At 36.9% G+C, this 22,484-nt stretch overlaps 3 protein-coding genes across 5 annotated transcripts; 1 reads left to right on the forward strand and 2 right to left on the reverse strand.

Annotated features, from left to right (window-relative positions):
• The first annotated feature begins 2,581 nt into the window (after positions 1-2,581).
• Positions 2,582-13,633, forward strand: LOC133681899 (kinesin-like protein KIN-4A). Of its 3 annotated transcripts, none has more exons than XM_062105086.1 (26): positions 2,582-3,169; positions 4,564-4,710; positions 4,795-4,944; positions 5,493-5,746; positions 6,059-6,246; positions 6,323-6,447; positions 6,883-6,919; positions 7,033-7,124; positions 7,241-7,351; positions 7,513-7,626; positions 7,720-7,813; positions 7,999-8,114; positions 8,681-8,779; positions 8,871-8,978; positions 9,078-9,194; positions 9,299-9,379; positions 9,658-9,729; positions 10,087-10,180; positions 10,431-10,462; positions 10,549-10,646; positions 10,734-10,832; positions 10,977-11,198; positions 11,436-11,616; positions 12,245-12,415; positions 12,496-12,808; positions 13,093-13,633. In XM_062105086.1, the coding sequence occupies exons 1-25, from the start codon at positions 3,014-3,016 to the stop codon at positions 12,709-12,711; spliced, it is 3,174 nt and encodes a 1,057-aa protein (XP_061961070.1). In that variant the 5' UTR covers positions 2,582-3,013; the 3' UTR covers positions 12,712-12,808; positions 13,093-13,633. The 3 variants fall into 3 exon arrangements, with proteins under 3 accessions (XP_061961070.1, XP_061961071.1, XP_061961072.1); XM_062105087.1 differs by having other exon boundaries at positions 8,002-8,114; XM_062105088.1 differs by having other exon boundaries at positions 2,586-3,169; positions 11,436-11,598.
• A 939-nt stretch (positions 13,634-14,572) lies between these two features.
• Positions 14,573-17,474, reverse strand: LOC133681833 (uncharacterized). Its single transcript, XM_062104992.1, has 2 exons — positions 17,038-17,474; positions 14,573-15,315 (listed from the first exon to the last, which is right to left on the reverse strand). Exons 1-2 carry the CDS (start codon positions 17,200-17,202, stop codon positions 14,944-14,946), a joined length of 537 nt encoding a protein of 178 aa, XP_061960976.1. The 5' UTR covers positions 17,203-17,474; the 3' UTR covers positions 14,573-14,943.
• Positions 17,475-18,612: 1,138 nt separating this feature from the next.
• On the reverse strand, positions 18,613-22,058 carry LOC133681720 (probable inactive receptor kinase At5g67200). The gene is made up of 2 exons (XM_062104833.1): positions 20,436-22,058; positions 18,613-19,355 (listed from the first exon to the last, which is right to left on the reverse strand). Exons 1-2 carry the CDS (start codon positions 21,838-21,840, stop codon positions 18,775-18,777), a joined length of 1,986 nt encoding a protein of 661 aa, XP_061960817.1. The 5' UTR covers positions 21,841-22,058; the 3' UTR covers positions 18,613-18,774.
• Between the last annotated feature and the right edge of the window lie 426 nt (positions 22,059-22,484).

A 22,484-nucleotide genomic window follows, 5' to 3' on the forward strand; every position in this document is an offset into this window, starting at 1 on the left:
AAGTATTCCCTGCATAATTCGGCAGAGAGAACACCTTAATTGCAGAGGTTGATGTGAGAACCTGCAAATAAAGACATCCGAAATTAAAGTGAAATGGATGGTTGAAAACATTACTACTGGCCTTATATCTCACCGAAATTGAGGGATACATTAACTTTCCAACCAAAACTTTTAAACTCCGCCCAACTTATAACCCGATCCAAGGCTCAAGTTATCGGTTAATGTGTGTTTGATATTATATCTAAGGAGTTTTTTAAAAGTATTTTTTATTTAAAAATATATTAAAATAATTTTTTTAAAATTTATTTTATTTTTAACATAAATACATCAAAGTTATTCAAAAAAAATATTAAAATAAATATTAATTTAATATAGTTTCAAGTGAATCACACTTTTAAAACACGCTTAAAAACAAAAGTTACTGCACTCAAAACACTCACTTAAATAGGCTAACTCGAATCAATTTAAAACAATTTTATTTCAAGATTGTTTTTTAAACTAAAATAGCATCGTTTTGAGATTTTCAAGTCAAACCGAGTTAAGATCAGTTCGATTTTAAACCCCTTCTTAGTTTAGGGCCGGCTTAGGTTAAATCCCAGATCTTAATGAGTCCAACTTGCTAATAAATAAACTCAACACACTGTCCTGATTCCTGGATTGATCGATATTTAAAAGAAGAAAAGAGTAAATAATCAATGATGAAAGAGGCTTTTTAGTCAATAAAAAGCCCAGCGAACTGGAATGGAGGTGACTGGAAGACAATGTTTTATGTTATTGTTGTTGGGGGTGCTGAGTTGATTTAACATAAGAAAGCTGAGCTGGTCTGGCATGTTAGAGAGTGCCCACACAATAAGGAAGGATCATCCTCTAAAGTTGAGAAATTCCAAAGATGAATTAATTAACAGCCACAAAATCTGTAAGAACAAAGGGACCAGAATCCAGTTTCTGACCTGAGAGGGAAAGAAGTAGGCTCCACCTAAGATTATATAAAAAAACTAAAACTAGAAAGGCCATGTGAGGTTTGGGAGACCACCAGCTGGTTGTGTCTGATATGTGGGTCTCCCTTTCCTGTCCTCTCCCTTTTACTACAGCCACTAGTTCCTTTCATGGTTGTCACCCGACCCAAGAAACGGAACATAAAAATGTCCAATCCGGTTCATTCATGGATAACAAGTGTCTTCGGCGGTATTGTGATTTTTTTTTTATGGTGGTTTTAAAAATTAAATTTATAAAAAATTATAAATTATAATTTTTTTTATAGCAAAGGTTTTAGGAAATAATTTTTAGTAAGACTCGTGCGAAATTATGGTACGTATTAATCTTTCAAAAATAAAATCAAGAAAAAATATAGTTTCACCCATACTTCACCACATTATCAAATAAATTTTAAGTTAATTATTTTTATTAAAATATTAATTTATTAAAAATCCAATCACGTTATTTGATTTATCAAATTAATATATGAGACAATACAATTAAAATTTCATCTCGAATTAAACTCTGGATTTCACATTTTTCATAAAGGGTTTAAATATTCGTAAATCAATAAACTAACTTGATTAAATTACTTTTATTAAAATAATAATATTTTTTCACAGGACATTCTTCAAGTCAAGTTTTGATTATGTATCATCATATTAGTTGAATTATTGAAAATCTAATAAAACCAATCGGGTTTAGCCATATAAACTCAATAAAGATCCCAATCAAACCAGGTTTTGAATTCTCCGTACTGGATTAATAACTATCTTTTCTTCTTTATATCCACCACTCCCACCATTATAAATAACAAATCTCAATCATGACTATAAAGTAAGTTTATTTATTACTTAGCTGGCTAATTACAGCAATCAAGATAAACCCATTCGAAAAAAATAAAAATAAAAATAAAAAATAAAAATGAAGCCCCAAATGTGACCTCCACGGGTCCATATGCAAAGCACATCGCCCTCGTGCTGAGAACACCTCTCCACAATCGTATTATGATTCGACATCACGTGGGTAGTGTGCTGGGTTGGCCCTTTTCCTCTACCTTATCCCGGGGACAATCATGAATCATAAACATCATAATACGTGCTCTTAATGGCCTCTTATTAATGCAAATAAATTTTATTTCTAGGCTACCTTCAAGTATTTATGCTCTCGTTTTGGATCCGAAATGAAGGACTTTTTTCTCTTTTTTGTAAATACATTGAAGCATGTTTTTCCAAGTAGACACATTGACAGTGTAGTTATCGCATTCGATTTTGAGATTGATTTTAAAAAATGGTTTGAATTTTAGATTATCGGGTTAACTAAAACATTATTTGGGTAACTATGATTAATTATTTTCAACAAATATAACATTTTATATATTTGTTATATAATATCTTTTACTGTTCAATTAAAAAAGGGGCTCGGATTGCACTCTAAATACTGAATTTCCTGATGGGCTAGATTATTTAATAACTATGAAAGCGAGTCCAAGAGGGGTAAAACGGTAATAACGGAATGAGAAACGGAGAGGGCAAGAACATGAAGAAGGAAGGTGAGAAAGAGAGAGCCGTTGGGTTTTAGAGGGCAAAAAAGGAAAGAGTGTCATGAAAGACTTACCACCGCAACCGTCAGGGCTGGTGTGGGATGTGTATGTAGTGAAGGCAAAGGAAAATGATAGTGGTTGTTGTCTTTGCAGTTACCTCTTCCACTTGTACTAGCTACCACTCCTTCTAATATGCCACCCTTTTGCCGCTATTTCCCCAACTACCCCTTCTCTCTCTCCCTCTCTCTAACCAAACTAAACTATCTACGCTGAAACACAGTACTCTCCACCAGCTTCTGTTCTTTACTGTTGTTGTTGTTGCTGTATCACTTTCTTGTCATCAAATTCTCCAATTTCTCAGACAATGAGAACTGTTTTTCTTTGATCTTTTCACACACATAATAACCTTTGTAAAAAAAAAAAACCCCTCTAGCTAAAAACTAAAATCTGTGACTCCCTTTTCTTCTTTTCTTCTTGTTTTTTTCTAACTTCTTGATGGAAGCTCCTCCTTCGCCTAGTCCTGCCTCTCCTGCTACAAACGGAGGAGAGGATTGTTGTGTCAAAGTTGCTGTTCATATAAGACCACTCATCGCCGATGAGCGAGCTCAAGGTTGTAAAGATTGTGTCACTGTCGTGTCTGGAAAGCCTCAGGTACGTACAATTTTACCACCCCACAATGTGTATGAGAGTGAGTGATTGAGTAGAAAGTGAAAAAAGAAGAGCCAATTAAGGTTGGTTGGTTTGTTTGGCGACTCTAATGGGGTGCCTTTTTCTTTCTTTCTATTCTTTTTGTGGGAATTTTAGAGTTTCGAGATCTGGGTCTTAGTGGATGTTTGTTGGTAATGGAAGAAGATTATTCCTATGCTTTACTGTAATTTTTCTAATATTGGAAATCTGGAAGTCTTGCATGTTTGACTTGGAATAGTGTGCTGCTGCTACCTATCACAATCTGAGTTTGGATCAGAAGTAAGTCATTGCCTGACATTTTCATGATTGGGAAATCAAATCTTGCTCAATTGACAAAAAAATTTATGATTTTATCGTAATTTTTGGTACAAAATGTACTGTTAACATTCCCAATTATAGAATTGTTTAATCCCAGTTTTGTGTTTTCCTTTTTGGGAAATTCTTGTAAAAATCTGAATTTTTTATAGATTTCTTTTCTTTTAGAATTGGATTTTACTTGTACAACTAAAAGGGCTGAGATTTATGAGAGTTTATTGTGAAAGACAGTAACTTTCTATGGAATTTTTATGTAAAATCAGATTGACTAAAACAGGCTGAAAGCTGTGAGGTTGAGTTTATGGTGAAAGACAGTAACCACTAAGGAGTTTTATGCAATATCAGATTGACTAAACTGACTGAAAGTTGTGAGATTAAGTTTATTGTGAAAGATAGTAACTGCTAAGGGATTAATTTTTAGCTTATTGCAGAATCGATCTCCTTTTCCTTTTCTTTTTATATAAAGGTGATGGAAGTAATAAGGTGGCCTTCCTGCTTCATTAGTTCAATCTTTCTTATTCTGGTTGATAATTTCTCAATCTGCAGAAGGTGTGCTCGGCTTTCTTTTTTCAATCAACTTCTAGTATCGTGTATTCTAATGCAAGACCTAGCCATAGTTTCTCTATCATTAGGTTAAAGATTTTTACCAGTCCTGAAATCCAGTTTTTTATTTGATTTCCAAACTGAAAACAGAAAAAGAACTTTGTACAGTTAGTGTTATATCTGTCATGAAGACTTGTCTCGAACTCATATTCAAAGTTGCGCTTTCTATTGGCCATTCAAGTTGACATGTACAAAACTTTCAATGATGAGAAAATATAATGACATCAGAATTGCATTCATTTTTGTGTTGGTTATCATCTGATATTTAATGGATAATATAGGTGCTTTTTTCCCTTTATTCCTTTTCTCCACGTGATGTTGTAGATCCATTTGCGTTTGCGTGATATAGTTATCAAACCTTTTTAGTTTCTTTAACCTCTGCTTTCTAGACACCTCAAAAGACTGGATATCTTGGGTAGCTGATTGTGAGTATGTTGCAGGTACAAATAGGCACACATTCATTTACCTTTGATCATGTCTATGGGAGTAGTGGCACTCCTTCATCTGCTATGTTTGAAGATTGTATTGCCCCATTAGTTGATGGTTTATTCCAAGGATATAATGCGACTGTTCTTGCTTATGGTCAGGTAAACCTTTATTTTCCATGGAAAATCTGCACAAGGATATTATGTAGTTTTCTTTCCTCATATTTACTTTTCAATCTGTTGCAGACGGGATCTGGGAAGACATATACAATGGGAACTGGCTTCAAAGATGGTTTCCAGATGGGAGTTATTCCTCAAGTCATGAATGTTCTATTCAGAAAGATTGAAACTTTAAAACATCAAACCGAATTCCAACTTCACGTTTCTTTCATTGAGGTTTGTTGAAGCATTTCTTCTCTCCTTCCACTCTAAGGGGTCATCATGAATTATGCTTTTTGTTACACCCTCTTGCTCTCTCTCTGTCCATCTTTGACCTATGACATATCTCTCGAAATATCATGTTCAATGCAAACATCAATTGCATATAACATTTCTGGCTTGTAGAAAGATAGGAAAACTCGTCTCTTATAACAAACATCTGTTGCGGTGTCCACATCATCTAATAAATTGCTTTTGCATTTGATGTTGATAGAATGTCCATTAGAAAACTGCCCGTATAAATTCATAGATAGCTGGTCTAGTTCTAAAATATTATGTTGAATTATTAGTCTGCTCCCTCATCTGCTAGTGATTTGATTGAAGATAATGTTAAGGCTATTTCTTTTGTCTAAATCCAATAACTTTTGACTGGAAGTGCTGTGTGAGTTACATGTATACTCCTTCAGTAGTTTGGAAAGTAACTCTAGTTTCTAGTATATGTATTTTTCTCAACAAATGTTGGGAACTTGTGGCGAGTATCTAACAGAGAGATTTTGGTGTGAAAGATTCTGAAAGAAGAAGTAAGAGATTTGCTGGATCCTACGACTTTGAACAAATCAGATACTACAAATGGGCACACAGGTAAAGTAAATCTCCCAGGGAAACCACCAATACAAATTCGTGAGACTTCAAATGGTGTCATAACACTAGCAGGATCGACAGAAGTTAGTGTTTGTACATTTAAAGAAATGGCTGCTTGCCTAGAACAAGGATCATTGTGCAGGGCAACAGGGAGCACAAATATGAACAATCAATCGAGGTAGATTACTGATCTTTCTATCAGTATCTGCAGGTATTCGTTTCCCTACATCAAAGTACCGTTACGTGCTCATGGCTTTGCTAACTACAACTTATGGAAAAGACTTGTGATAATGATCTGTTCAGATTGATATGCATACTATAGAGTTCAGTATTGTTGTTGAATATCATATGCACGAGCTTATAAACTTTTCAGTTTGTAATTCTGTTTTATCAAACTTGTTTGAAGACTTTGCAAGTTAATCCTTACCTTTGAAGCTGAAGTAAACACCAGTGGCTTAGTGACAAATGATTTTTTTATTTTTTTATCTAGTCGTTCACATGCCATCTTCACCATCACCTTAGAGCAAATGCGTAAGCTCAATCCAGTTTTCCCTGGCGATAGCAATCCAAACGACAGTATGAATGAAGAGTATCTGTGTGCAAAGTTGCATTTAGTAGATCTTGCTGGATCTGAGAGAGCCAAAAGGACTGGTTCTGATGGCATGCGTTTTAAGGAAGGTTGGTGAAATTTCTTATTGCTTAATTCATGTGAATTTTGCTTTAAGGTGTTTAAACAGCTTTATCTTTTATACAGGAGTTCACATCAATAAGGGCCTTCTTGCACTTGGAAACGTTATCAGTGCACTTGGTGATGAGAAAAAGCGAAAAGAAGGTGTTCATGTTCCATATCGAGACAGTAAATTGACTCGGCTTCTGCAGGTATGAGACACTTGAGAGTGAACAATGCGAGCTTTTAACAGGGATTTTTTTGTGAAAATAATCAAGCCAATTTTTTCGTATGATTATTTTCCTGCCAGCCACCAAATGAGTAACATATAGCATTTGAATGACTACTTTGAATAATAAATAATTACTTAGTTGAGAAGGACATGCAAAATATGCACTTGAATATTTTAAATGTTGGACTCCATTGACTTTATTTTCCGTCCCAGACATCATACAAACTGTTTTCCTATAAGTTAGTCAATTTGAAATTGGCCGGACAGATTGATTGGTACTGATTATAAGCTCTTAAGAAGTTATAATGTATGAGATGGTTAAGGATGACCTTGGATGACTTTTTTCCTTCTACTCTTTTCATTTTATTCCGATGCTTCCTACATTTATGTTGCTAAGAGTTGTATATTTTAACAGGATTCGCTTGGTGGTAACAGCAGAACTGTTATGATAGGTACCCATCCAAAGCCTAATTCCTCTGTTCTATTTTCCTTCAAAGCTTTGTAATTCGTCTTCCCTTGGGATTTTTTAATGTTTCTCTAACATTTAAATGGTTGCCTTATATAGCTTGCATTAGTCCAGCTGATATCAATGCTGAGGAAACCCTCAACACCCTAAAGTATGCAAATCGTGCCCGCAATATCCAAAATAAGCCTGTTGTAAGCTTATCAGAATAACTCTCTTCTTTTCTATTTCTTTTCCACACACGGCTAAAGATTCAGTGCTCTTATGAAGCGTTGTGAATGAAACTTTTTTGTCTTTGTTTGTTTAATAGGTTAATAGAGATCCGATGTCCAGTGAGATGCTAAAGATGCGCCAACAGCTTGAGTATTTGCAAGCAGAACTTTTTGCCCGTGGAGGAGGATGTTCATCAGATGAAATTCAGGTATTAGATTATGTAAACTTATATCTGACATGTTATGTCAATCACGATAATAAACTTCTGAATCATGTATGTGTTTAAAGAAAGGATCAGTTGGCCCTTTCTTTGGATACGATCTATTCTGGAATGGTTTTGTGTGAGTTTCCTAATAACTGTTCATGTAGGTTCTCAAGGAAAGGATTGCTTGGCTTGAAGCTGCCAATGAGGACCTTTGTCGTGAACTTCATGAATACCGCAGCAGATGCACCACTGTGGAGCAACGTGAAACAGATGCTCAAGTTTGTGATGGATACTCCTCTAATTTTGGACTTGAATGATTTTTCTCACCTTTCTATATATACGGAGCATGAATATCGAACTTCACCTTTCAGGATGGCAGTATCTGTTCTGTGAAAACTGATGGGCTTAAAAGGAGCTTGCATAGTATAGAGTCACCAGATTATCAAATGGGTGAAACTATTCCTGGTAAGCTCTTCTAGATCATCAGTTACTCACTTGGATTTCCTTTATTTTTTCCAGTTGTTGCAATTATTTCACTACCTCTTTAACTTTCTTTTTTTCCACTTTCCTTTCTTCTCTTATTTTACCAGAAACAAAAGGTTTGTATCAGTTGTAGCAGTGTTAAATACATTAATATTTCCATCTTTTAGCAGGAGACTCCAGGGAAATTGATGAAGAAGTAGCGAAAGAGTGGGAGCACACGCTTTTGCAGAATACCATGGACAAAGAATTGCATGAATTGAACAGACGTTTGGAGGAGAAAGAGGTATATCTTTTAAATGTATAAAAGTGGTAATGCTTATAATTTCCAGACCATGCATTTTTTACCCAAAATTCTATAATCATACTGCTGAATGAGTTTTTCTGCTTATTGTCATCGGACATGGCTGAAATTCTACAGAGAAATTTAAAGTACTTGTTACTTAAATTTACTGGAACTTGTAAAACTAGGGGAAATCATGTAAGGTGATTTTGACTGGATCAAGTAGAGGCAGAAGTCTCCGGAGCTGGAGAAATTTACTTGTACATTTCAAATTTATAAAGTGTGGTTCCTCCTAGACATACTCAAATTGGCTGTTGTTTATATTAAAGTACTCCATTTAACAATATTGTCATCATTATTCATAGATGTATTGGTTTGGTAATCCATTTTTCATTTTGCATGTTTCTTTCTATTAAAGCACTTCATTTGGAGATAGAATCATCATTGTTCATAAGTGTCTTTTAAGTGGTCTGCTTCATATTTTGCATGCAATGCATCTGCTAACCGGCATTCTTGAATAATAGAAGTAACCTGATCTTGTATATGATTTTTTTCTTTACTCTGAGCAGTCAGAGATGAAACTTTTTGGAGGGGCTGACACTGCAGCTCTCAAGCAACACTTTGGCAAGAAAATCATGGAATTGGAGGATGAAAAAAGAGCCGTGCAGGTGGGAAATAACTCAACAAATTTCCATAGCTTATTCTTTAAGAGTAAGAGAGGGATTTTTCTATTTATTTACCATTTCTTATTTACTTCAGCGAGAGAGGGATCGCCTGCTGGCTGAAATTGAAAATCTTTCTGCTAGCTCTGACGGGCAAAAATTGCAAGATATCCATGCCCAGAAATTAAAAACTCTTGAGGCACAGGTGATCATTTTATATACAAATTCGTTTAATTTTCTTTCTGAGGAAGATTCTCATAACAACATTAAAAGTTTAAACAATCTTCACAATCTATGCTGCCAGATTATGGATCTTAAGAAGAAACAAGAGAACCAAGTTCAGCTTTTAAAGCAAAAACAAAAAAGTGATGAAGCAGCAAAGCGATTACAAGATGAAATTCAATATATAAAGGCACAAAAGGTAAATTATCTTGCAACATCATGCATATTTTAGCTGTTTATTGTGTATTTATACTGTACAGGTTACTAACATCTCTTTTATTTCCTACGTGTTTGAGAGTACAGGTTCAGTTGCAACACAGGATCAAACAAGAGGCGGAACAATTCCGACAGTGGAAGGCCTCTCGGGAAAAGGAACTGCTGCAGGTACTTTTCTTTTTTGTTCACTCGATTATCTGAAAATCTCTATTCCACCCATTCTTCTGCTCTTTCTATTTGAGTTATGCCTACTTCTGGGATGTGATGCAAAAGGAAAATATAATTGAAACTTCATAAAAATTTCTCATTTGTTTATGAGATTGCATCATCTTATGAAACTATGATGCCAAGATAAACTTGGTTTGATTGTTATAAACAATGATGCCAAGATAACCTGCATGTTCATCTCAATTCCCCCTCTGTTGATAATGCATTTGCTTGTGCAGTTACGGAAAGAAGGGAGAAGAAATGAATATGAAAGGCATAAGCTACAAGCTATAAACCAGCGCCAGAAAATGGTGAGTTCAAGCAACATTATCAATTAATACACACTGCCTTTCAAAGAACTTTATTCATTATGTGGAGGAAAAACTTTAATTCTATAAAGCTCCAATTTCCCATCCCCATATGGTTTGTTATGCTTTTTTTCTAATGGATCATATTGTTCTATGAGATAAATTCTTGATTCTGGATTATTTCACTAGTATTTGGTATATTTTCTGCCTTATAAATATTATCTAGTTCTTTTAGCTGTCACCAGCACCACTTGTTTGCTGTCAGTATGAGTGAAAGTAACTGCATACACCGTCATTGGGTTCTTGTTTCTGTCGGTGCCACATAAATTATCTGTATCATAATGAGTTTCTTTACTTCAGGTTCTGCAAAGAAAGACAGAAGAGGCTGCAATGGCTACCAAGAGGTTAAAAGAGCTGCTTGAAGCTCGAAAATCTTCTGCACGAGACAACTCAGGTATGCTTGTTACTTTTAGCATTGTGTCCTTAATCAAGGCTTGTGATCTTGAACCCAATATTATTTGGTAAACAATAACTTCTCCAATATAAAGCATAAAAAATGAATATTTCTTTTTTATGACCATGGCTTATGCAGCCAATGGTAGATTCTTCAGCTGGTAGATCTATTTTCATTATTGAAAACATGGGGTGTTTACACAGTGTTTCCTTTTGTAAATCCCATTACTAATGGTGTTACCATCATGCAGCTATCTCCAATGGAAATGGAGCAAATGGTCAGGTAATTGTCTTGACTTCCTCTTCACAAGTTATGTTTGTCCAGTTATTCTTAATGCATTTACATTGAATTTAAGTTTGCATCTGCAGAGCAATGAGAAATCCTTGCAACGTTGGCTTGATCATGAGCTGGAGGTCATGGTAAATGTGCATGAAGTCCGCTTTGAATATGAGAAGCAAAGCCAAGTGTACGCACTTAATTCAATATTTGGTAATTCCCATCTGTTGTACAACCTACTGTCGAAATTTTGTTTTAATTATGCTGCAATCTACAGGCGAGCTGCACTGGCAGAAGAGTTGGCTGTGTTGAAGCAAGTAGATGACTTTGCTTCAAAAGGATTGAGTCCTCCGCGAGGAAAGAACGGATTTGCAAGGTATAAGCTATGTAAAAATAGTTTATTTAATTTTTCCAACTTTTCTGTTGCCAGTGATTGATAAATAAGGCAGCATCAAGCTGGTAGAATAGCAATAGTTCAAATCAACATGATATATCTTAATGTGTCTTTCCTTCTTGTCAGGGCTTCTTCTATGTCACCAAATGCAAGAATGGCCAGAAAATCATCACTTGAAAACATGTTGAGCATATCGTCTAATTCTCTTGTTGCAATGGCTTCACAACTTTCAGAAGCAGAGGAGCGAGAGCGTGCATTTACAAACCGTGGACGTTGGAATCAGCTTCGTTCCATGGGAGATGCGAAGAATTTGCTTCAGTATATGTTTAATTCTCTGGGAGATGCCAGGTGCTCTCTTTGAACTATGGATATTTTAATAATTTTGAAACTAGCAAATTTCTCCCTGTGGTTATTTTATTGCCAAACATATAGAAAGCACAAATATATGGATAGTATGCATACATTGTCTTCCATCAACACAAAACATGCTTCATGCAAATTCACATAAGTTGGAGGCAGTTTAAATGTTTTTTAATTATGATGAATGGTAAAAGTTATGCTGACCTAGTTGTGTGTTCTTGACAGGTGTCAACTATGGGAGAAGGAAATGGAAATAAAAGAAATGAAGGAGCAATTCAAAGAACTTGTAGGCCTATTGCGACAAAGTGAATCACAAAGAAAAGAAGCTGAAAAGGAGCTAAAATTGAGAGAGCAAGCACTTGCCGTGGCTTTGGCTACAGCAGCTTCTGTAAGATTATGTCACTTGGTAAAATTATTATTCTTTCCATGCATCAAATAACAGCTTTTAGAAACCCTGAGAATACAACTGAACATATTAGACCATATTTTAAGGCAAGCACAGAACTAGAGTTAAATCGACATGCTCTAGCTTATATGTTTAACATACTGTGATGGCCCAGTAATATTAGTGTTAATTTTATTGACTTCGTAGGAAAAATCTAGCTTTGAAATTTACCCTTGTCTGGTAAAGGATTTGTAATGTAGGCATGGCGCGGCATTCAATAGAGTATAGACTTCACATGAATGATGAAGATTGCAAGAACATGAATCTTCTAGGTGCTTCTTATAAGTCAGCCCCCTGCATGCTTTGGCTCGAAATCTCATAGAACTAATCTCTTATTTCGTTCTGAACAATAATTTGCACAGAATAGAAAATATGGAACCAAGGAAATGGAATTCCAATTCAAGAGTACAAGTTTGGGCTCATATACTTGTGTATTCTTCTATAGAGCTATGAAGCTATAATGACTCATGAGCGTATCATGGTTTCCTTATCCTTGAACCAAAAAGAAGTGCATGTTAACTATTATTATTATTATTATTATTATTATTATTATTATTATTATTAACTGTGACTGCTTTCAATTCTACAGGCTGACCAAGAACAGAGGAACTCCCACAATTCACTGAAACATTTCAATGACGACATGAGTGGTCCACTGTCTCCAGTGTCTGTGCCGGCACAGAAACAGCTAAAATATACGCCAGGAGTTGCTAATGGTTCAGTCAAAGAGTCAGCCGCATTCATAGATCAGACCAGAAAGGTTAGTTTGCTTCTTCTTCATTGTAAGCATGGATCTGCATTGTTGCTTGGCTAAGAGAGTGGGTTTTATTGTTAGTGCAGATGGTGCCACTTGGGCAGTTGTCAATGAGAAAATTAGCAGCTGTAGGGCAAGGCGGGAAGTTATGGAGGTGGAAGAGAAGTCATCACCAGTGGCTTTTACAATTCAAATGGAAGTGGCAGAAACCATGGAGACTGTCAGAATTGATCAGGCACAGTGATGTGATGGTTACGAGGGCAAAGGCTCGTCCACAGGCTGCTCTGCCACGTAAAGTATGATGTCATGTCGTCACCAGATTATTCTTGCCTGATACTCATCTTTGACCTATAAGTATGATCCTAACACAGCACAGAAAGCACCTATAGACGCGTGGAGGTAATTCTTTTGTGTAATGACGCCACTTGATTCTACTGTTGCGATTTTCTTTATAAAAGTAGATTTGTGAATACTTGAACCTACTTGCCTTCCATGTATTCTTGCTCAAAGCATCTTTTCACATATGGTAGCTACATTAATGGAAATTTCTTAGTGGAAAACAACAGCTGATAGAAAAAGATATGCCTTGTTGGTTAAATTAGTCCTGTGAAAATGACAGGATAGCTTTAGGGTAGCAAGGCCAAGTTTTATGGATTGTGAATATGCCCTTTTACATGATGCAGTGATCTGGGAGTGGCTGTTGAAGAGATCTGCTTATAGCTCGCGTGGATGAGCTGATTTTGGAAAGCAATAGGTTTTTAATCTTGGAAATTTCTTTTTTTGCTGTGGTCACCACATTTGAAGCATCTTGTAAAGCAGTGTTGATGCGGCCGATTGTTGACCCCAAATATTTACTACAAGAAGTGCTGATACCTGTGATGGTGTGAGTTGCAAGATGACAGTAAAAGAACATCTTGCTCCAGGTGTCTCTAATGTTTTGGTATATATTCTGCAATAACAACTCTTTCAAGGGAAGAAATACCTCTCCAGAAGTCACAGAAATGTATAACAAAGGTTTTTTTGTTTTTTTTAGTGATTGTATGTAAGTTGTAGCTAAACATGTTCCAATGTTTATTGTGTATAAGCAATATTGATTCTGTTGAAAGGGATTGAAGGCTGTAGTGTTTTCTGTCACTTGACAGCAAAAAAAAGTTGTTTAGAGAATTTATTGTACTTACTTTTTGGCTGTGACTGTATCCAAGAATAAGAGTGGTTTTGTTGAAAGAGTAGGGATCATACTGCATACACGTACTGCTGTTGGGATCAATACAATACCTTAATTATACCTAGTTATGAACTCTGTATGATACTTCCTGCTATCCATGATCATGGACGTGTTAAGAATCGCAGTAAATAAGTGATTGAAACTGCTGTAAAATTTCAACGAGTAAAACATTAACAAGGATCCAGTTCTTTCATACGAGGCATTTAGCTCTCAGGTAAAAGGTTGATACCCAAGCAAGTGAACACATGTACCCATTGTTACAAGACCCGGAAAAACTTGGTTTTTTTAATTTATCAAAATAACATCATTGCAAGAGTTTTTTAAAAAAAAAATCTAGGTTAACTCACTTCAGCCCAAGGTCATGTAACCATGCATGCCTTTGGTTGGTGTATTCGGCGGCTCCTAATTCAGTGCAATGCATGGTTTCTTGGTTTCTTTGGTTTGGTAACCTCTTATTTGGATCAGGGCTGAAAGGAGGAGCACTGGTAAAATGACCTCGTTTAGAGCTCTTATGTTCTGTAGGGGTTTCCACAACATAGCAATCCATCCTCTTCTTTCATAATAGAAGACTTGTACTGCAAATTACGTTTCCAAACCCAGTGGAACCAGCTTTTCATCGACTAATGACTGTAGAAATTTCTTCAAACTAACCTTGTTCTTCACATCTTCATGCTTGGCCTCTTTTCTTCAACTTCGCTCCAATATCAACTTAAATGATACATTAAAAACCTGGATCGAACTCGTTACAATAGTCATTAACCAACATGCTTGCTTACATAGAAAACTGTCTTTTGAACACTGTTTGAAACTAAAAACTATAACTGGAATAAGCACATTGTGAAAGATGGAGGAGGGACTAGAGTACTGCAGAGGGATTTTTATTTTTTTTCCCGCCAGGGGACTCCCTGGTGCAGGATCTGAGCACATACTTCCAGAGACAGAGACAATAAGGCCTAACTGCCTTCAAAAATACACATACAGGATACACTGTTGATACAAGTCATCGTTGTCATTTAAATTGATGATTTAACCACTAAATAGTAAAAGCTTTCTATAACAAGTTTTACAAGGGTGCATTTCTTTTCAATCCACTCCAATTTTAAACCAAAACTGGACCTCTATATCCCAAGTCAAGCATTTAAAGTTTTCGTTGGCAATGACCACATCAGGCGTATAAGAAGATGAAATGCTGAAGACTCAAAAGCAACGGTGCAGTTCAATGCAGCAGATATAGGAAAGTAGCATCCTAATTGAGCATGTTGAGAAGCACTGCATCACGGAGCAAAAACTCATTCCACGTTCATGTGCTTCAGGGTTTGCCACACCAGTATGCATAATGCTCGTCTTTGCGATGATTACTTACAAGGCCACCACATTGTAGGCATATGAAACTGCTCCCATCCGAGAATGCATCCAACACTATTTGTGTCCTGCCAGTTTCGGCAAGTATTGAGTGTACATGAACATCGGATTCAGCTGAACATGATGAGGCGCCTACATTAAGTGGAGTTTGTTCAGCTTGTAAAGGCTGGGCTTCAGCAATTGCACATTCAGCAAACAAAGATGCCAGTTGATCAACAGCAGTGTTCTCTTGCAGCCTGTTCAAATACAACTCACGAGCACGATGCAAGGATTGAAATACAGCTTGATCCCCACCTTTGGTTCTCATTGCCATTACCACCTGTGCCAAGCACTCAGTAAGCACAGGTTCTGGAAAATATTCAGAGCACCTCATTTAAACAGAAATGGGAAATAGTTTTAATACAAACTTTCCAACCCTTTTCCACTTCAATTTTTTTACTTCCCATGTTTGAACTATGGTGTGAGCCCACTCTGTGCATGCACAAGTGTCTATGCAGGTGCACGGGAACCTATATCCATGACTAATATATCGCTATAGATAATGATGAGCATTCCTTCTATAGAAAAACAATAAGCCTAACATGAATTTTGAGATACCTAAGGTTGGCAATCATACATGGTAGTCTTCAAATAACTAGATATGTCCTGGTATCCCTTAGCTACTCAATAGCCTCGTAGCTTGGGAGTTTTTGCTAAATTTAATTGATTAATTCATTTACAATTTATCCAAATAAAAAAAACAAAAATATGTTGCAACTGCCAACCTATTAAAATCCATAAAGGATTTAATGGCTTAACAACAAAATGATGATAAAAATTGTGAATATGATTGAGTTTGGGACATAAACAGAAACATAGTTAAGTAGATTTCAAGGTATTATAACTTCCTTATCGTGTCCCTCATACAAGTAAGCTGTTAAAATTATATGGATTCTGTACTTCGATTACCCGGGTTCAAAGAAATTGGCATGTTGAACACCCTTAAAAGGGAAACTATCAAAGCAGAAACCCTAATGACTTAAACTTCCTAACAATTGTGACTCACCCTTGCCAGCAATTAGAAATAGACATTTTTCTCCCTGTTTATTGAAACCTCACTAATGCCTGGATCAACTTTAATCACATTACAGACAAACACACACACACTCCTCCAACTCCCTCAGCTGTATCGTTTAGAAGAAAGACACAATAGACATGCACTCTTGTGCAAAACCCTAACAAAACAAGTAATGACACAACATAGAAGAGATACGAAATATAAAGTGGTTTGGCAAAACCTACTACACAAAACTTCACTATCAAATATCAGGGTTTACAATCACAGATCAACCACACACATACACCTCACTGCCCAAAACCTGAATTATACCTAAAAATCACTCACAAGAAAAATACCATGCTGATTCTTTTGACTAAAGGTTTTGGCCGCTGAACTAATTCTTTTATTGCCACCGTTAATATTAGAGGCGCACATAAACTAGCCATTACACATGCTATTGATACTAGCAACAAGATCCTTTTCATTAGAAAAAATACTCCAAGTCCAACTCTAACAAGGAAAGTCTTTGAGAATATATCGACGCATTCCATTCTTGTTTAGGACACCCTACCATGCAATTATCAATCTAATCTAAACCAACTCACCCATTTAAGCCACAACTCAACATGCGCTCCCAGTTTTGTTTTTTCAAGATGGTACGGTACAAGCAGAATTTTAATTCTCAATAATACTAGAAAAATCAGAATGCAGAGAAAGTGTGAGTGATGGCCAATTGAATGACCCCTCTTGTAGACAAGAAAGAAAAGCGTGCAAAGTGGTTAATTAAATGTCTAAAACCAGTGATTGATCAATCTTGTAAACATCAGAATGAAAATACTTTTATCAGTAGAAAAACAACATCAAGATAAAAAAAGAAAGAAGAATATGAAAATCCCTTCACTAGAAAAAGAAGAAAAGCAAGGAAATTGGAGATATTTTTCTTCTTTTTTTATTGAAATAACAAAATTAAAAAAGAGATAATTGAAGTAGTTAATTGATTACCGCCTGAAGAGCTTGAGAAGGTTTGCCTTGACTGATGAGTTGGCGAGCCAATGTGAGCAACCCTCTCACGTTGTTGTTGTCATCTGGGACTTGAAGCGGCGGCGGCGGTGCAGTCACTTCAGACATCTCTGTGTCTGTAGTACGATGTTCCATGGCATCTACCATTCCACCACTTTCTCCAAGATTTTGCTTTTCTAAGTCTGTGCTGATATCCTATATATGGTACTATCGCACTCTGCTCTGCCGTTGTGTTCGTCTTTGATGACAAATTAAATTATCCCAAGGGGTTTTTTTTTATTTTTTGTCTGGTTAATGATTTGCTAGACGATTCTAGCAAATTCTTCACTGCCACTTGACTCTTTCTGTTTTGATTCTCTAACTTGATTTTTTTCTTGGATTTGCTCTGCTCGGATTGAGCTTGGGCTCGTTTTACAGTTTAAAAGGTTTTAATCATCTGGGTTTGGCCCTATTTTTTCCAGAGCCTAGGCTTCTATTCTTGCATGGACCCAGTTCTGTTTACCTTGTTTTCGGGAATTCCGTAGGGTGTGAGAGACTTTTAATTATGGTTATCAAACTCGGGTCGGGAACTGGTGTGAAAAGGGACTTGGATCACTAAGAGTTGCTTGATATTATTTTTTAATCTTTTTTTTAATTAAAAAACAGGTTGAGAAGCCATACTTGCAAGTTCAGATCAATTATTTTTACTGAAACAACTTGTTTAAGTTTTTTAAAAAAAAAACCTAGACTGACTCAAATGGATTTAAACCGAATTTAACAGGTTAATTGAATCACAAGTCAACTTTGCTAGGTCAATCAAATTTCACCTAATCAAAGTCTTTTTGAATTTAACTTGAAACCTGGCTTGAATTCTACTTAACTTGAATGAGGTTTTAAATTACCGGAACGAGAACAAGCCAAATTTAACACTACAGTTTCAACTTTCCATTCTTTGAGCGTTGTGGACTAATCCATCTATATGGCAACCAATATTGTAGTTGAGGTACGTTTCCTTACATCAAGCAGGTGGTGGTGGTTGGAACCTGAAAGCGAATCAAGGAACGTTTAGTTAGTTAGTCGTGTACACAAGGTATAAAAAGCTTTTATCAAGTGAATGGTTTTGTAAGCTATTTTAATTTACTAGTTTTATTTCGTGTCTAAGAAAGGCATTTTGAGTTGATTTTTCACGCAACTCTCACTGATAAAGGATCATTGACAGGCACTTAACATGATAGAAAGGCATTTTGAGTTGATTTGTCACAACTCCCTCCGATAAAGGAATCGTTGACAGGCACCTAACATGATCCCGTCTTTCATTATCAAAAAAGAAGAGTAACAGTCTTTTGAGGGGGGGAAAGATGAACTACACTGGGCCAATAGAATGTGGACAAGAACGAGTAGCTTCTTGATTGTCTTCTTCTACCCTTCAAATCTTGATGGAACAAGAAATTGTTAAGCATCCATATAGATGTATCATGGGGAGCAGCAACATCTATCATACCAAAAATATTCATGTGCCAGTACACTAACATCAACCTGGATGCTCTGTACAACATGGCAAAACATAACTCCGGAAGCTACCATGAATTTAGCTACTGTAATCATTCATCCAGAAATAAAAAAGAAAAAAAAAAGGAACGGTGAGAAGGAACTAGCATATATTGCATATGTTATAGCATCATCTATCTCTCTACTCTATTCGTTCATTCATTAGTGTTGAGGTACGGTAATAAACTAGGATTAGGGCATCCCAGTTTGCAGGTCTAATTCACTATCCTCTAGTAAAACAGTCTCTTTAATTTCCTGTAACATCTTCAACACTTGCCACATAGTGGGCCTCTGCTCAGGTGAGGTCAGGCTACAAGCAATAGCCACCTCAAGAAGCATTTCTAGCCTATTATCTTCTCCAGCTCCATCATCTTGATGATGGCCCCTAGTAGACCTAACCCAATTTACCACATCTTGTGGGAGAGGCAGCAGTGATGGAGGCTTGCCAGTTATGAGCTCGAGTAATAATACTCCAAATGCATAAACATCAGACTTGGAAGTTGCCTGTTGACTTGAACTGCGAGTTTCTGGGGCTTTGTAAGCCGAGGCATCGGGGTCATCCTCATCATCAATCGGTGAATTGGCAAGAACGGCAAGGCAATAGTCACTCACACATGCCTCAAAATCCGGGCCAAGAAGGACATTAGAAGACTTGAGATTTCCATGGACAAGCCTCCATGCTTGGTGGATATAAGAAAGGCCTTGTGCTACATCCTCTGCTATTTTAAGACATGATGTCCAATGTAGTGGTTTTGCTCTTGTTGATTTTGAACCTGCACATTTATTCAATATAGTATTTACGTACCAAACCCAATCAGAAGAGGAATGCAATATAGAATCCATGGTTATAAAACCCAATTTAATTTAAAAAATAATTTGAACAATGTGATATTTTAAAAAAATTAATAACACGAAACCTTGATCGAGCTAAGTACTAGGTTGAGGATATCACCAGTTCACCTTCTCGGACCGGTTTAACAACACACAGAGAATCTAATGAAATCTACACCGTTGAATGAGACGGTACAGTTGAAGTTTTGACTTTTGTGTTGTCGTATCCACACGTGTGGTCGTGTTACGGGACCCAAAAGACCCCCCCGAATCAGAATCATATCCTCCAAATACATTCCTCCGCGAGTGGAGTGAGCATGTCAGTAAGCGCGTAGGAAAATTACCTTTAAGCAAACTTTTTTGGGTCCCGCTGTCTGTTGGATGGAGCTACACCGCACGATCAGAAAGATATCGGTGCCGATCGAATCAAAGCACGAGCCCCTGTGGGACTCACACCGCTCCTACGTTTCCCAACGCGAGTGGCAACTCCCATAGGGAGCTGCTATACAGCACGCGCCTTAATTAGAATTATAACAGCTAATTTTATGCACTCTATGAGATGCCCCCATGAAACCGAGTGCTTTGAAGCGATTAACGAACTAATTAATTAATTGTTGACAGTTACCGAGCAGAAAACCAAGACCAATTCCTGAGTTCCAATGTCGTCAACTGCAAGATTCTGTTGTTTTATGGAAAACTAAGATCCTATTAACAAAGTTGAAGTTAATTCATGCTGATCATAACAACATAATTTTATGCTATTTCAAAGAATTTAAAAAAAATCAAAATAAATTTTGTTCTAATTGACCTATCAGGTTGGCTGGATCAAACTCTTGTTCCGAACCCAACCTAAGTTAAAAGCCGTGTCAACCAATCTACCTACTGGATAGGACATGGTTTAAATGTGATTGCTAATTCAGTAAACTCCAAACTAAATTTAATAGTTAACAAGTTAATCACTGAGCTACTAGCCCAAAGAGATTCACTTAAATGCCTGACTTGGTAGTGGTAGAAGAGCTTACCATGAATTAGGGAGAAGAGACTGCCATTGGGCTGGTAATCATAGATTAGAAGCCTTTCCTCTCGAGCTTGGAAATAAGCCCTAAGAGGCACCAAGTTAGGGTGCCTAAGTCCGCCAACTGATTCCATGTGTTGTTCGAAAACCTCTTTGCTTCCATCCGATAATTTACTTGCATCAAGCCGCTTTACACACACAATCAGACGGTTGTCCAACACTGCTTTATAAGTGGTCCCCATGGTTCCTCTCCCTAGCAACTCAGCTGAGGCTCTCATTAGCTGATCCAACGAATAAAGATGTGCCTCACCCGCACAGAATGCTAAACTCCCACTCTTGCCCACATGCAGCCCTTGCACTCTCTTCACTTTCTCTTCTAACTCATTCTCTTGTCGATCTATCTGCATCACAGCCACTGATTCTGCGGTGGGTCCAATAATCCCAGCAGAGGCAGTCGCAGCCGTCGATTTCTTTTGTGTTTTCTGTTTCTTGGCAGCGATGACAAAACAAATAACCGAACCAATGAGAACAAATGCACCTGATGAAAACCCAATGATCAAAACATTTTTCTTGTGCTTCGTTTTTTGACTGCTCTGTGCCAAGTCAACGCCTTGTAATGCCTGGTTTTGACTAACTACAACGGCCGGCGGTGGAGCCACCGTCACTGCCGCTGGAGATGGGCTGAAAAATGGGGAAGCGGGGTGGCATTCTTTGTGTATAATCTTTCCACAAAGGCTAGGATTTGATGAAAAGGAGGAAAAATCAAAACGAAGCAATGTAGGTGTCACTGGGATTGCACCACTAAGATTGTTGAAAGAAACGTTGAGAGTTAAAAGAGAGGATTGGTTTAATGGAGGGATGGAGCCATTGAACAGGTTCCTGTCAATACGAAGATAGTACAACCGGTCTAGAGAGATTAAAGCAGAGGGAATAGGACCGGAGAGATTGTTATACGATAAATCTAGAGTGCGGAGCCTGTGAAGGGAAAGAAGTGGAGGAGGGAAAGAGCCCGAGAAGGAATTGTGATCAAGAAAAAGTGATTTGAGATTGGTAAGTTTGGAGAGATCGTAAGGGATGGGTCCGGTTAAGGAGTTGTTTTGGAGACCAAGGACACGGAGCTGGTCGAGGGAAGTTAAGGTTTTGGGAGCGAAAATGCCACCAAGATCTGAGTCTCGGAGAACTAGGCGGATGATTTTTTGTTGAAAGCATTTGACTCCTGGCCATTGACAGAAATGGAAGGTTGTGTTTTGAGAAAATGGAAGGTTTTTGTTCAGGTCCGCTTTATATTTGAAGGCAAGAAGAGCTGTAGCATCAGGTGGTGCAGGCAAATTTGATGCAGGAGCAGTAGAAGAAGCTACTGTGATGAAAAAACAGAGTAAAAAATGAGAAGTTGAAAGCAAAACAAGCAGCATATTGTTGCTGTGCAGCACCAGAGGATCGGTGAGGTTGGGGAAAAAGAAACAGAAGAGAGAAAAGCCCCCAGGGTTTGGTTTTTTTTTTTGTGGGTTTCTTTCTTTTTTGGTTCCACTTCAAAAGGGTAGGTGGGATGGGTCCATTTCATTCCCTGATAGTATTGAAGACCAGAAGAGAGAGAGAGAGATGGAGAAGAGATGGTATTCCATGGTATGGTTAGGGCAATGGTAAGTGACAAAGGATGTAAGGACTGAAAAGCAGCTGTCGGGACCTGCAACTTCAGAATCACGTGAAGAAAAGGAGAGAGAAAATTATGTGTAAATTAATGTTTTTTATTTATTTGATATATACTATGGTTACCGTATAGTAATACTCTTAAATTTGGCAGTTGGTGCTCACCATGCAGCATTTGCCGGGTAATATCACTGTATTTTTTTTAAAATGTTTTTTTAGTATTAAAATAATATTTTTTATTTTTTAAATTATTTTTTATTTTTAAACGATTTAAAAATATTAATAAAATTAATTTAAAATTTTAAAAAAATTCAAAAACATGATTGAACCAAGAAAATAATTGTTGTGGCAATGTATCCCTGGTTAAGGTTTTTTTATATTTAAACTCCATGAGAGTTTTATATATTTA

The sequence above is a fragment of the Populus nigra genome, chromosome 2 (genome assembly GCF_951802175.1).
Source record: "Populus nigra chromosome 2, ddPopNigr1.1, whole genome shotgun sequence".
NCBI lineage: Eukaryota > Viridiplantae > Streptophyta > Magnoliopsida > Malpighiales > Salicaceae > Populus > Populus nigra.

Coding starts and splice junctions, on each gene's coding strand:
- LOC133681899 (XM_062105086.1), top strand. CDS start 3,014: ATGGAAGCTCCTCCTTCGCCTAGTCCTGCCTCTCCTGCTACAAACGGA. Junction 6,920..7,032: donor CAGCAGAACTGTTATGATAG/GTACCCATCCAA, acceptor TGCCTTATATAG/CTTGCATTAGTCCAGCTGAT. Junction 11,617..12,244: donor CTGTAAGATTATGTCACTTG/GTAAAATTATTA, acceptor TCAATTCTACAG/GCTGACCAAGAACAGAGGAA.
- LOC133681833 (XM_062104992.1), bottom strand. CDS start 17,202: ATGGTAGATGCCATGGAACATCGTACTACAGACACAGAGATGTCTGAA. Junction 15,316..17,037: donor CTTCTCAAGCTCTTCAGGCG/GTAATCAATTAA, acceptor TGCTTGGCACAG/GTGGTAATGGCAATGAGAAC.
- LOC133681720 (XM_062104833.1), bottom strand. CDS start 21,840: ATGCTGCTTGTTTTGCTTTCAACTTCTCATTTTTTACTCTGTTTTTTC. Junction 19,356..20,435: donor TCTCTTCTCCCTAATTCATG/GTAAGCTCTTCT, acceptor ATAAATGTGCAG/GTTCAAAATCAACAAGAGCA.